Genomic DNA, 14,240 nt, shown 5'->3' with positions numbered 1-14,240 from the left:
CGACCACATCATGTATTATTTATTATGTAGGTTGTAGCACTTGTAGGATTAGCTAATTTAGTGTAGTAGTTGTAAATTTGAAGTACCATATGCCACTTGATTGTATTGAGGTGAATTCACTTAGCCATGATCAATCACTTATTTGTGTGGCATCATTAGTTCATTTTAGCTATTGGGTGGCATGGGGAAGTCTTGAGTACCCATGGCCTTGTGGTGCAATAATTGTGCATTTTAGACCATGATTGTGAAGTATTGTACATTGAACCTTCGGTTTTAAGTGTGGGGTCATGCTTGACTCACGCGACAACCTTAGGCGTAATTCTTGATTCGTTCTCACCTTTATGTTTATTTTTGTTGCAGGTTGCTATGGCTCATGATAATACAAGTAAAGGCAAGGGAATAGGCAAGTCCTCCACCACTGCCCCCGCGCCCAAAAAGCTCAAGCAAGGAGAAGGATCCTCGACGCAAGCTAAGGGAAAACAAGTGGCCGAGGGATCATATCAGACACTATTGTAGCCAAGCCCTCGTTTGAAACTAACTAGTGATGCTGATATTGCATGGAATAGGGACTTTGGGCGGTACGTTTCCGAAATGGGGATTAATGTGAACGCTCTAGAAAGGAATTTCCTGGATGTGCTTGGCCGATTGCGGGCACTGAACATGGACAAACTCATAGAATGTCCCGGGCATGAAAATTTTAGCATGGTGCGGGAACTATACGCCAACTAGAATGCAAACTTGTTCTGGTCACATGTGCGTGGAATAGACGTGCCACTGGATAGGTGGTCTTTATGTGTATTTTTGGGGGTTAAGAACGCCGACCTGAGGAGGCTCAATAGATTTGTCAAAAGACCGAGCTATACAACAATACATCACACTCTTTGTGGCGTTGATTCAAATGCCAACTGGACCAGAAAGTAAGGTGATATTCACCTTTAGATGGTTCGCTCTTATTTCAACAAGACCGCCAAAGTGTGGCTGAATTTTGTGCAAGCCAGACTTATTCCAGTGGAGCACAACAGCGAGTGCACTCGAGCTCGAGTGTGTGTCATATTCTTTTTTATGACTGGAAGACCCATTAATGTGGGTGAGCTCATGCTAGGTAAGATGGCCCGCACACAATTTGGGCGGCAGATTAGGAGGTTTTTCTTCGGCAACTTGCTTACGCAATATATGCTTTCCTAGGAGGTGCCGGAGTACCCAGGGTATGATAAAGTGGTAGAGGTACCTAAAGGGCTGTTGGACATCACATCCTTGTTGGAGCCTACGTCTAAGCTTACTCAGGCTGCATAGAACGACCGAGATGAGAACTTCAACATGTATCTTTATAACTCCTTGAACTTAATCCTGAGCAGGGTGGGTGTCTCAGACGAGGAGCGTATGCATTTACATAATGATTTGTCTAATTCCTCCCAAGAGATGTTAGGGATTGCACCTGTCAACCCCGTTCACTCGTCGTAGGACGCAAACACTTACAGAGGCTCCGACATGGAGGATAAGATTGATGATGATGTCATGGGTCCCATGGCATTGGTGCCTCTAGGACCTGATGATGATGATGTGCCCGGAGCTGTGGATGGCGGACATGCTGAGAAGAAGGACTCCGATTGAAAGGGAGTTTTATTTTCACCTTATTCTGTTTTACATTTTTCTATGCACCGGGGACTATGCATAAGCTAAGTGTGGGGTGGGAGAAATACTACTTGTGATGTACTTTGTATAAATTTATTTCTTTTATTAGTTTGACTTACTCTAGTCTTTAGTCTAGTAATATATCAGAAAAAGCTCTGATTTTTTCCGACGATGGATCTGTTGGATAATTTTCTTGAGGGATAAGTCCGATTCGAAACACCAAAAATATTTTTTTAGGATAGTTAGGTAGTATCCCTTGGTTTTTCTTTGGGCGTCGTTTCTTTTCCAAGGGTGTAGCTCAAACAGGGTACTTTATTTTTTTTATTTTAATTTTTTAAGGAGTAGGTTAGGAAGAAACTGAGTTGCTCTGAGACACTCATTGACGTGGTTGGTGCTGGCACATTAGGCTATGACATACATTCTGTCTTCCCGTGCATTTGGTTTGAATTGTGTCATCTAAGTAAAGTAAATAGCCTATTTTGTGATGCTTTTTCTTAGTTGTTCGACTTGTAGTCTACCTAGTGCATTATTGCTTAAATTTCTCAATTATATGTATTTGCTTGACTTGAGAGTTGAACAGAACTGTCTTGATTGAGTCATGTGCAATGTGTGTGTGAGGAATCGTGATTCTCTGTGCTATCCTGTATAGTCTAGAACTTGTCCCGTATGTTAATCGAAGAAAAAATGTTAATTTGTGTTAATCTAGGAGATGACATAGGCGTTTCTTGCTAGAGCATAGATATGCTTGTCACTTGAAGATAAATTTTCCGTTGCTAGCCCCTTCGAGCCTATAAACCTTTCTTTTGGCACCCACATTACAAGTCGTACCCCCTATTTTGTTCTTAATTTGAGATTGTTGAACCTTTACCTCTTAAGGCACTTAGTCGCTAAAAGAAGTAAGGTGAGAGATTGGGGAGTCGCTTTTGAGTGGAACCATGGAAGGGCCCTTTGGTGTACTAAAGTTGAAATCAAAAGTCACTAGCTGATGAACTTTAATATATGGAGTGTGTGTAGAAAAGAAAAAAAATAAAAATAAAAAAGAGAAAGAAAAAGAAGAATGGCAAGAAGAAAAAAAAATGATAGTCAAAGTATGTTGAAAAAATACACATCTCCTAATCTTACTAATTTGTGCTAGTGGGAGTATAGAAGTGCTTAACGAAAAAGGGGCTATGTTATATATGGTTTGTGGCAAGTGAATTGGCTGAGAAGAATATGTGCTCGATTTGTGAGTGTAGTGTATTAAAGTTCCTAGGAGGGTTAGTCACTATTCTTAAATGTATCATACCCGTCCCTTAGCCTACATTACAACCTTAAAGTCCTAATTGATCCTATATTTGGCTAGCTTAGATTAGTAGAGATGTACACTACGGGCAAGCTTATGGTACGACCACTGGATGTACATGAATTCTTTGTGAGAGTGAGCGAAACTTGTTCAATTGTGTGATGTCCTTAATTTATATTCAAAAGCATACTTGAATGTGTGGATTATTCTATATTCACTCTTTTGTTTGTTGGTGAGGCACATGATATCATGAAGGATTGGTAATGTAGTAAACTTCTCTTGTTGGGTAAGTGCGCGAGTTGAGAGTGCTTAGTGGTAACGAGTCAGCTTTTGAGGTTGGGTGGTTACGGATAGGTTGTTTGAATTGATTGAATTGAATTGTTATACTTAGGCATGTTTAAACCGGGAAGAATGTGAATTTTGTATGTTCATGCTTGATTGCCGGTATCGATCATAGCCAAGGGTAGAGTGTATGGTTAAAATTTGAAGTGTTCCTATATAGTTGAGATTTGTATGTAGTTGGGGTATAGTTGATAGTCCCATTGCTCGAGGACGAGCAAGATTCTAAGTATGGGGTGTTGATATTTAGCTTAAAGTATATATATTTATATATATATCGCCTCATGTTTTACTCGTGTTTCATGGATTTCTGATGTAAAATGTGTTGTTTTATATTAATTCGGGGTATTTTTATGTGTAGGAATCATCCGGAAGTAATTGGGGGAGAAAGGTGCGAGATTAGAGCCAAAACGGAGGAAACGGGAAAAGTTGGATTTCCAGCGCCACAGGCAGCGCTCCATGCCACCTGTGGCACCAGTGGCAGAAAGTTTGATAAGCCAGCGCCAGGCTAGCTTGGGGCGCTGGGCTGGACGCTGGTGACGGGAAAATTGTCCAAGTTTGTCCGGGATAAGGTTACTTCAGCCCTAGACCTACCCAATGCATATAAAATCAATACTAAGCTTATTTTTGGATAGAGAATAAACACGAGGAACATCCGGGAGCGAAGAGATTTCAGTTTTCTTCATCTTTTCTTAGTATTTTCAATTATCCAACACTTAGGAAATTGTTTGCTAGTATCACGAGTGGATAAAATCCATAGTTCTGGGGTTATGATTTAGCCATGAATATTGTTGTTTAATGTTGACTTAACCTTAATTACAATTCACCAATATATGGTTGTTTCTTCAATTCTGTGATCAATACTTATATGCTTTTTTAAACTGTAGAAGTGTGATGTCATTAATTTATTCCCGCCCCTATCCTAGTTTTTGAAATCCAAAATATTAAAACTTTTCTGAATTGACCCATTGCCCCCCCCCCCCCCAAAAAAAAGCATTTCCTCTCTTACACCCAACCAAAACCGATTCTTTTCGCAAAAAGAATCCTTCTCTCCAAATATACCAGAATTGAACCAAACTCTGTCATCTTCCAAAATTCTAACTCCATCTGAATCAAAACCCCAAGAAGTCTTTGGTAGATTTTGATGGGACTTAAACTGAAAGAATAATATTCTAGAGAGTGAGACTGAAATTATCGCTGGGTTTGTAGAAGCCTTGAAGGATAGAGAAATTGGTGAATAAGCTGAAAAGGGAGGAACTGAATAAGGGCACTGAATGAGGGACCTGATTGGTGATGAAGTGGCGTTTGTTGATGTAGTGTATGTGGAGGATGAGGAAAATATAGTAAAAAAATCTCCACTTGTGAGAAAGAACTCAAAGAAGAGCAAAATGGAGAAAAGCAAGTCAGTTGAGAAAGATGCAACAAATGATAAGAGTGAACATATTAAGAAAGAGAAGAGGGAGACCTGACCGCTCAGGAAAAGAAAGGGTAGTGTGAGTGAGGAGTCTGGTTCCTTAAAGAAGCAAAAAGGTTGAGTTATCGGAGTTGGAAAGGAAGGAGACTCTGAATTCTCAAAATATATTGCTGGGCAGAGTGTTTAACTTTGATATTGCTGAAAAATGGAGGAACTTCTTGACAGTGTTGAGTTTAAAAAATAGAATCACCTCTTTGTTCCTCCAAGTCCCAAAATTTATGAAGAAGAAGTAAAAAAAACTTCTATGTTGTATATGATACTCCGATGCTATATGTGCATGGGACTGAGTTTGTTCTTGATGAGGAGAAGCTTGGGGAGATTCTTGGTGATCTGATTGATGGTTCAGCTTGCTCAGATAGGAAGAGAACCAGGTCCCCTTGGACCCTTGGTAGAATAGAGTGCTAAGTTGAAGGATGAGAATGAAAGATTTAGGAAACATGTGGAGGACCTGAGAGAGCAGATGATCATTGATCAAAGGATTGTGAATGAATGAATGGACAAGCTCATCAAAGCCTTAGCCCCTTACTTTTCTTCCTGCCCAGTGATCCATGTCTTTCACTCCTTCCAAATTCCCTCGAATTCTTATCTTCTTTTGATCCCTATGTTTGATGACATTGGTACTTTAGTTGTTTAAATTGTCATATTCTGTAATGATTGAAATTGCTGTGCTTTTGTTATAATTACTCTATAATGGGCAATCACTCTATTTTGTGCAATGATATTCACTTGTTGTTCTTGTTCTTGCTTATGTTGTGTTCCCAAGTGACATGAGTTAATGTTGCTGAACTTCTTTTTGTGTGTGCTTCTTCTGTTATTCTTTTCAATGATGCCAAAAGGGAGAATTACAACAGGGGAGAGGAACATAATTGAATTGATATGTTGTGTTGTTCATGAAAGATAGGTTTGCTTCGCAGGGGGAACGTTGTAGTTAACATGTTGATTATATGTCTGATCCGTAGGGGAACATGTGAGGAATCTGGTTCTCGGGGGGGGGATATCAATTTTGGGTTTGTCATCATCAAAAGGGGGGAAATTGCTCTAAGTTATGCTATTTCATATTTTGATGATTTGCCAAACGTTCTCGATGAACCAGATAGGGACTAGATATGACCAGTACATGTAAGGAATCTGATTCTCAGGGAGAATATCAATTTTGGGTTTGGCATCGTCAAAAATGGGGAAATTGATAAGTTATGCTATTTCGTGTTTTGATGATTTGCCAAACATTCTCGAGGAACCAGATAGGGACCAGATGCGATCAATTCACTAGGTCGTCATACAATCAACTCTACAGTTGTAAAAGTTGCTGCACTATACCGATTAGCAGCAGATATGTTATTTGAAAATTAAAAGGGAGGAAACAGGTTGTCAGGGGGGATATGGCTGATTTGGGGGAACAATGTGGAGATCTAATTCTCAGGGGGAATATCAATTATATGTTTGTCATCATCAAAAATAGGGAAATTGATAAGTTATGCGTCTTTTGTTTTGATGATTTGACAAACTTTATGGGAAATCAGATAAGAAACCTGATACAATTAGTTCCCTTGCATTCAGAATAACTAGTTAGATGCCTGAATTTCTTTATTTCTCGACCTTCAAATCTTTATTTCTCTTCATCTTATAGGTTTTGAGATTTCAAATGAATTCATCAATAGTCAGTTTCTGCAGATCCTTGACTTCAGTGATAACATTCACTTTAATTTCTCAGGAACCTGGTAAAACACTGAGTATTTTCCAGACCTGCTTGTTTCTTAGGATGACTTCTCCAAGGGAGTGAAGCTCATTAATAATGGAGGTGAAACATGTGTGCATATCCTGAATGGACTCATCATCCTTCATCTTGAAAAGCTCATACTTAGTAGTAAGCATATCAATTTTGAACTGCTTAACCTGAGTAGTTCCCTCATGGGCAGTTTGAAGAGCTTCCCAGATCTCTTTAGCAGACTGACAAGCTGAGATGTGATTGTATTCATCTGATCTGATGCCACAAACAGGAATCATCTTTTCCCTGAAATTCTTCTCAATAGCCTTTCTATCAGCATCGTTATACTCTTTTATTATTTTTGGGACTGTACCTGTTACCTTACCAACAAATTTCATGGGAACAAAAGGTTCATCATAGATTACATCCCATAACTCTGAGTCCTCAACCATGATGAAGTCTTGCATTCTTATTTTCCACCAACCATAGTATTGGCTGTTGAATCTTGGGGTCTATAGGTTAATTTTAGTTCCTCGAAGTTTTGTGGTGTACAGGCCAAAACCTACCCTAAAGATACTTAGCGTAATACGGCATTAAGGAAAGAGTCAGTCGAGGTCGACCGGGAAGCAGCAAGATTCATGGCCGAGATGTCAACCATGACCGAGGTCGAGCATTGTGTAAAGAACAGTAATGGCTAGTTTTCGAAATAGGATATTAGAGAAAATATTCTAGTGAATATTCTCTGCATTTGTACTATTAGGGTTTGCTAGGGATATGTGTCAAATATATAAGGGAAAAAGAAAAGGAAGAGGGGCAGGTAATATTCATTTTATAAGAACACTTTTAAGAACAAAATTCTCTCTCACTTGTAAAAATACAAAGATGACCTTTTTATCAAGATTCTTGCTAATATTATTCCACACCTTTCCACCATATCCGAGGATTATTCAAGCAAATCTCGGATCTATCTGTCATGCATCATTGTCAGAAGAAACATTCGTCCAATTCATCCATTATTGGGTGAATCATTCCTCCTATTTACTTAAATGTTATTTATTGCTAGTTACACCTCCATTATTATTCACACTTTAAGAATATTTTGTACTGATTGTTATCAACCCTTTATGGGATTTGTCCCCATCTCCCACACATTTTCAAGATTTGCATCTAGAGTTATTATCTTTAACTAGATTTAACCCATTATTATTTAAATTTAATAGTTTAGCTGAAAGTTACACTTTTTGGTCAGACAATTTGGCGCCGTCTGTTGGGATTTTCTAGTTAAGTCTTTTAGTTTCTTCTACATCTACAATAGACACTGGTCACTAACGTAAAAAAAATAAGAACCTTTTTCTCTCTACGTACACAGATCTAATATGGCAGGTAACAGAGAAGAAAGAACGAGAATAATGAGTGACCTCCTAACCAACCTCATAAACATCATCCATGAAATCTCCAAAGCAGTGGACGAGGACACGACGCCCAATACCTCTCCTAGGCGAGGTAGATCACCCCCTCCCCACTGCAGCATCACAAAATCTTTTGGTAAGGCAGCCTCCACATCGGTGGTAGAGGAGGCACCGCTAACAGTAAAGAAGCTCCTTGAGGCCTGGCTAACTGATACACTGACCTACATCCTCCATAAGCCTGTTCGGGATGCAGCCGCAGAAAACGCGACAACTTGTGTTATGTAACCAGTGGACAAGCAACGTGATCAACCTCCTCCTCCTCCCACAACGATAGGTATTACTCACAGTGTTGTTAACAATGTAGGTGATGACGCTCTCACGACCATCTTGAAAAGGATAGAGGAAATGGAAAATGAGAACAAGGCACTTCGGGACCAAATGAGAGAACACCAAGAAAGGGTCGATAAAATACCGGGCTCCCCTAAGCTATTGCCGAAGAGAGATGTCCGTCGGTTTGTCGAGCAGCCGTACAGTGATAGTGCTACCCCACATGCCATACCAAAGACCTTTAAGATGCTGCCCTATCTGAAAATATACGAAGGCACAACCGACCCCGAAGATCATATGACCCACTACGTCACTGTCGTGAAAGGCAATGACCTTGCCAAGGAACAAGTATCCTCCATTCTACTAAATAAATTCGGTAAAACCCTCACGGGAGGTGCATTAACCTGGTATTCATAACTGCCTGCACGTTCCATCAAAACCTTTGAGGAAATGGTCGATAAGTTCGTAACGGCCCATGCCAGGGCCAAGAAGGCCGAGGCTAGAGTAAATGACATCTTTGCTATTAAACAGTCTTCGGGAGAGAAGCTGAGGGATTTCCTTGCCCGTTTTAACCGAGTTAGACTCGGATGACCTTGCCAAATATATCGGAAGGAATGGCAGTAGCAGCTTTTCAAAATGGGCTAAGCAAAAATGGTTCAAGGGTGACAAGAAAATTATTAAGTCGGCTTATGAAGTACCCCCCCCCAACTACCTACTTGGGATGAAATGCACAACGCATATTGTGCCGAGGTCCGAGCAGACGAGGACGACTTCAATGGTCCGACTCATCGATTGACCTCGGTACAAGCCGAATCTAGAAAAGATCGAAAAAATGATATCAGAAGAGATCCCGCGGCCTCACGACCAAATCGGGAACGATATCTCCCATATGTCAGAACCACCGCTGCGCTCTCATCCCTCCATGAAGAAGGCCCGCCCCGATCAAGAGCAGGGACTCACCATAATGAGAGAGGAATGCCCCCTTTACTATTCGCTCACAATTTTTGCATGTCACCTACAGAGATAGTCTACGCCTTGGAGAAGCTCAGACCAAAGGTGAAGTGGCCACAAAAGATGAGGTCAGACCCGAATACTAGAACATCAGATGCCCTCTGCGAGTTCCATCAAGAGCGAGGACACAAAATCGAATATTGCATCGCCCTAAGACTGGAGGTCGTAAATATGCTGCTACAGGGACACCTCAAAGAATTGCTGAGCGATCGGGGAAGGACCAACTTTGCCAGGGGTCGTGAATAACATCAAGGGCCACCGAAATTGCCCTTTCCATCCTGCACCATCCACATGATCATCAGTGGGGTGGATGACACTTCCATCAATAGTGTGAAGTTCACCAACACCCACAAGATCAAACGGTCGATCACCCAAAAACGGTATGATGAACTCAAAGAAAGTATCATCTTCGATAAGTCAGATACCAATGGTTTGGCTTTCCCTCACTATGATGCTTTCGTTATCACTTTACAAATTTTTGATACTAACGTAAGATGGATTATGGTAGATGACGGGAGCGTGTATTATCCATCATTGAGTAGTCGCACAAATGAAACTCGAGAAAAAGATAGTGACACGCTGCATCACACTAACTAGCTTTAACAATGCAGTTGAGCAAACATCCGGTGAGATCACACTTCCCATACTAGCTGGTGGCATCACTATGGAGACCACATTCCACATCATGGACCAGGACACAACATACAACGCCATAATAGGGCGACCATGGATACACACCATGAGAGCCATCCCCTCCAACTTGTACCAAGTCATCAAATTCCCAACTCCATGAGGAATATTCAGTATACGAGGGGTGCAATGCATATCCCAGGAATGCTACCGCATCTCCCTAGACTGTATGACCACCCAACAAATAAAGGATAAAGAAAAAGAGGAATAGCAATCAATAGGGTCGAGGTCGACATGCGATGACATCGAGGACGTCATCAGAGACCCCGATATGGTCGAGGCCGCAGGATCGACCATAGAGGACCATGACCCCGTTCAATTAGACGGCAACGACCACAGCAAGAAAGCTTACATCGGCTGCAAACTTCAGGAACTTGGTAAGTTTCATAAATTTTTAACTGCTAATGCGGACTTGTTTACTTTTAGCCATGTAGATATGCCAGGTATCCCAAAAGAGATCGACATGCACAAATTGAACGTCGATCAACCTCCCCCCAGTGAGGTAGGTTAGGCGTAAATTCAACTCCGTAATTAATGATGCAGTACGCGAAGATGTGGAAATATTATTGGAAAATGGCTCCGTCAGGGAGTCGAAGTACCCCTAATGGGTCGCCAACATAGTCATGGTGAAAAAGAAGAACGATAAGTGGCGGATGTTCGTAGATTTCACTTACCTGAACAAAGATTGTCCCAAGGATTCATTTCCATTACCTCATATCGACCAACTCATCGACGCAATAGCCGGGCACGAGCTACTAAGTTTCTTGGATGCCTACTCGGGCTATAATCAGATCCTCATGGAGGAAGAGGACCAGGAAAAGACAACCTTCATCACCCACCAAGGGACGTACTGAAAAATGCGGGGGCAACTTACCAAAGGTTGGTGACGAATATGTTCAAAGACCAACTCGGTAAAACGATGGAAGTCTACATCGATGATATGCTGGTCAAATCCAAAGAAAGAAGATCACATCAACCACTTGAGAGAAGCCTTTGGCATACTCAAGCAATACGGCATGAAACCGAACCCCCAAAAATGTGCATTCGGCGTGGCCTCAGGAAAATTCTTGGGTTTCCTAGTGTCGCGGCGAGATATTGAGGTAAATCCCGACCAAATCAAGGCCATCGAAGGGATACCAGAGCACTTGAATACCAAAAAATAGGTCCAGAGGTTGTCTGGCCGTATCGCCGCCCTTTCGAGGTTCATTTCACGATCCTCCGATAGGTGCCATAAGTTCTTTGGCGTACTAAAAAAGGAAAACGGCCTCCAATGGACCTCTGAGTGCGTCCAAGCCCTGAATGAGTTAAAGGTGTACTTGTCCTTGCCACCATTGCTTTCAAAACCAGAACCGGGACAACCCCTCATCGTCTATCTCGCCGTTCCAAAGTAGTTGTGAGCATAGTCCTGATCCAAGATAATAAAGGTACGTAATCTCCCATCTATTATATTAGCAAAACACTAGTCGATACCGAGACAAGATACCCCCATCTTGAAAAACTGGCCCTGGCATTAGTCGTAGCTTTACGAAAGCTTAGACCATATTTCCAATGCCACCCCATCTCGGTCGTCACGACTTTCCCCTTAAGAAGCATTTTACATAAAATGCCCAATATGTGTTGATGTTACTTTACCCATGTTTTAACCGCTTTTTTATGCTATTTGATCTTTAAAATGCCCAACATGGTTTAATTATTGGTTGTATGACTAATTGAGTTGTGTGTGGTGAATTAGGGTGTTTGGAGTGCAAAAACATGAAGAAAAGGTGCTCTAGGTAGAGGAAGAGAGATTGGATGCGTCGCATCCAATCTAAAAAAAAAAATAGATTTCATGCACCCTTAGCAGTGAAGTCGGCCCCTAGCATCCGCACCTGAGCAAAGATGAGATGGAGGAACAAAGGGTGGATGCGAAGCATCCACCCTAGCATGCGAAGCTGAGAAGTGGAGGACGAGGTGGATGCGACGCATCCAACCTAGCATCAATCCCTGAAGCTGATTTGGACTTGAAATAGGAGAACTTTGGCCCACGACTTTTGTACGCAATATATAAGCCAAAAAAAGCCTCTTTTATGTCATCTAACATATTTGGAAGGAGGAAAACACAAGCACAGAGCCGCAGTGGAGGCCGGAATTCATCAAGTTCCATCTTTCTCCCAGCAAACTTTGTAATTTTTATGTTTCTTTGTATGATTTGTTGTTTGGCTACCATGTCTATGTGGAGCTAAACTTCACGTTCTAGGGTTGTGGTTCTTTCATGACTATTGTTATTCGGATATTGATTTTGACTTCTTGATTTATCATATTAGTTTATTTATTCAATCTTGCGCTTAATTATTTGATTGCTTGATCACCAATTGAATATTATCTACGAATCTAGAATTGAACTCGAAAGTGAGAATTCTATATTGCATATAGGATTGAGTAGGGCAAGTTCTTGAACTCGGGCATCGGGGAACGGATTCGTGGTTAGGATAGACATATACCTAATTGCATTGCTTGGTTGATTTACAGGAATTATAAATGCGTTCTTGTTGATTCTAACTCCATAGACATATAGGCGTTAGGTTAGCTTGAATAGGCGAGTAAGAACTCGACAGATTCTTATGAGCAATATTAACCCTGTCAACCAATAAGCTAGATAAATTAGTCGGTCAATTCAATTGAAGAATACAATAGGATTGTTAGATAGCCCATAACCCTAGATCATTTTCATTACATTGATATCATAAAAATCCGATCTTTCTCTGTTCAAAGTTCATTATTTATATTTTTTTATTTAATTAGTTTAGAATCAAATATTTTTAGGTTTAATTCTTGTTTAGATAATTAGGATAGTCTAATTTAGTTAATAGTTAATCATAAGTCCTCGTGGGTTCGACATCCGACTTTTAGTCACTTTATTACTTGACGACCGCGTATACTTGCGTGAGTGTGTTTGGTCGCAACAAGTTTTTGGCGCCGTTGCCGGGGACTTAGAAATTAGCTATTTTTCTAGATTAGACATTTTTTTTTTAACTTTATATTTTTTTCTTTTTGTAAATATTTTTAATTTTATAACAATTTGATCTTTCTCTTAGTGTGTTTCTAGTTCTTTCAACATGACATCTGGGGATGAAAAATCCGGAGGTAAGGTTATTGATGAAGATGCTTGGTTGACGGAAGACTTTTATGGCCCGTCTTTTTGGGCTTGTCATGACTTGAACTCTGGGAGGTCTGAATTTGAATATGGGAGTAAGGGTTGGTATTGGGATGGATATTCTTGATTAAGGGAATATGCGGACCGACGTTGTCTTCTAACAACGTTGGTGAGTAACTGGTCTAAGGAGAGAGATGAGCTTGCACATAAAATTGACAATTTTGGCTTGATTGTGCATAACTTGGATGCATATTTGAGTGCAAAGGTTGATGCGTGTAACGCCCAACAATTTAATGATGAGTTGTGTGAAGCTGAAAAAAATCTTCTAGACCAAATTGAGGAGCTAAAACGAGAATGCCAATCATTAGACCTTATTGTTTTTGAGGATGCCAATGTTGAGAAGAGTGATATAGAGACATACGAGGGAGTAGATAACATTACTTTGGGAGACTTGAGTGTATGTATATGTGGGGATGTAAATAGTAGTACAATTCATGAGTCATGGCGCATTAGACCTCATTCCAATCATTTTTCCACATTGTGTTTAAATAGTAAGATAGTAATCGAGCCATCTGATCCTATGGGGGAGTCAAAGGGTGAGGATGAGAATTTCTATATTCTTGAATTTGTCGTGCCAGAGGAAAAAAATTACATTCCTCATATAAAGGCGAAGAAGTATAGAGTCAAAAATATATTACTTGCCTTGGTTATCGTTGTAGCCCCACCACTGGAGCATAGCCGCAGACTGGATGCCATGTTAGGGGTACAATTCATAAGTTCGAGGTGGAGGAAAAAGTGATTCACGTCGTGCCGCGACGTTAAATTAGGCACTTGTTGGGAGGCAACCCAACTTTACCGCTTTCTTTTATTTTTGTTTATTTTATTATTTTTATTATTTTTGTAGTGTTGTTTTATTCTGTAGGATTATGAGCATAGGAAGAAAGTCATTGGAAGTGTGCAAAAGCAAGCCAGATTATTGGAACTAGTGTGAGGTACCCGCACAAAGGACCATCCATGGGAGAAGTCTGAGTACCCCGTGAGCTGCTATTGCTTCGGCCTTTGGTCTTTCAGGGAGTTTCTTGTCCATCCTTGTTATTTTTACTTTATTTGTGCATTGAGGACACTGCACTCTTTTAAGCGTGGGGTGGAAGATTCTCTATTCTTTCTATAGTATTATATTAGTATATTGTTAGTTTCTTATCTTTTTATTGTTAGCTAGCTTCTTATTTTTAATAGCA

At 40.6% G+C, this 14,240-nt stretch overlaps 1 protein-coding gene across 1 annotated transcript; it reads right to left on the bottom strand.

Moving 5' to 3' along the window:
• Positions 1 to 6,434: 6,434 nt before the first annotated feature.
• On the bottom strand, positions 6,435 to 6,899 carry LOC138910407 (uncharacterized). Its single transcript, XM_070201646.1, has one exon. The coding sequence runs from the start codon at positions 6,897 to 6,899 to the stop codon at positions 6,435 to 6,437; it is 465 nt and encodes a 154-aa protein (XP_070057747.1).
• Between the last annotated feature and the right edge of the window lie 7,341 nt (positions 6,900 to 14,240).

This window comes from Nicotiana tomentosiformis, chromosome 4 (assembly GCF_000390325.3).
Source record: "Nicotiana tomentosiformis chromosome 4, ASM39032v3, whole genome shotgun sequence".
In the NCBI taxonomy this organism is placed as follows: Eukaryota; Viridiplantae; Streptophyta; class Magnoliopsida; order Solanales; family Solanaceae; genus Nicotiana; species Nicotiana tomentosiformis.
Note: the sequence above shows the minus strand (reverse complement) of the source record. Positions and strands in the feature narration are given on the sequence as shown.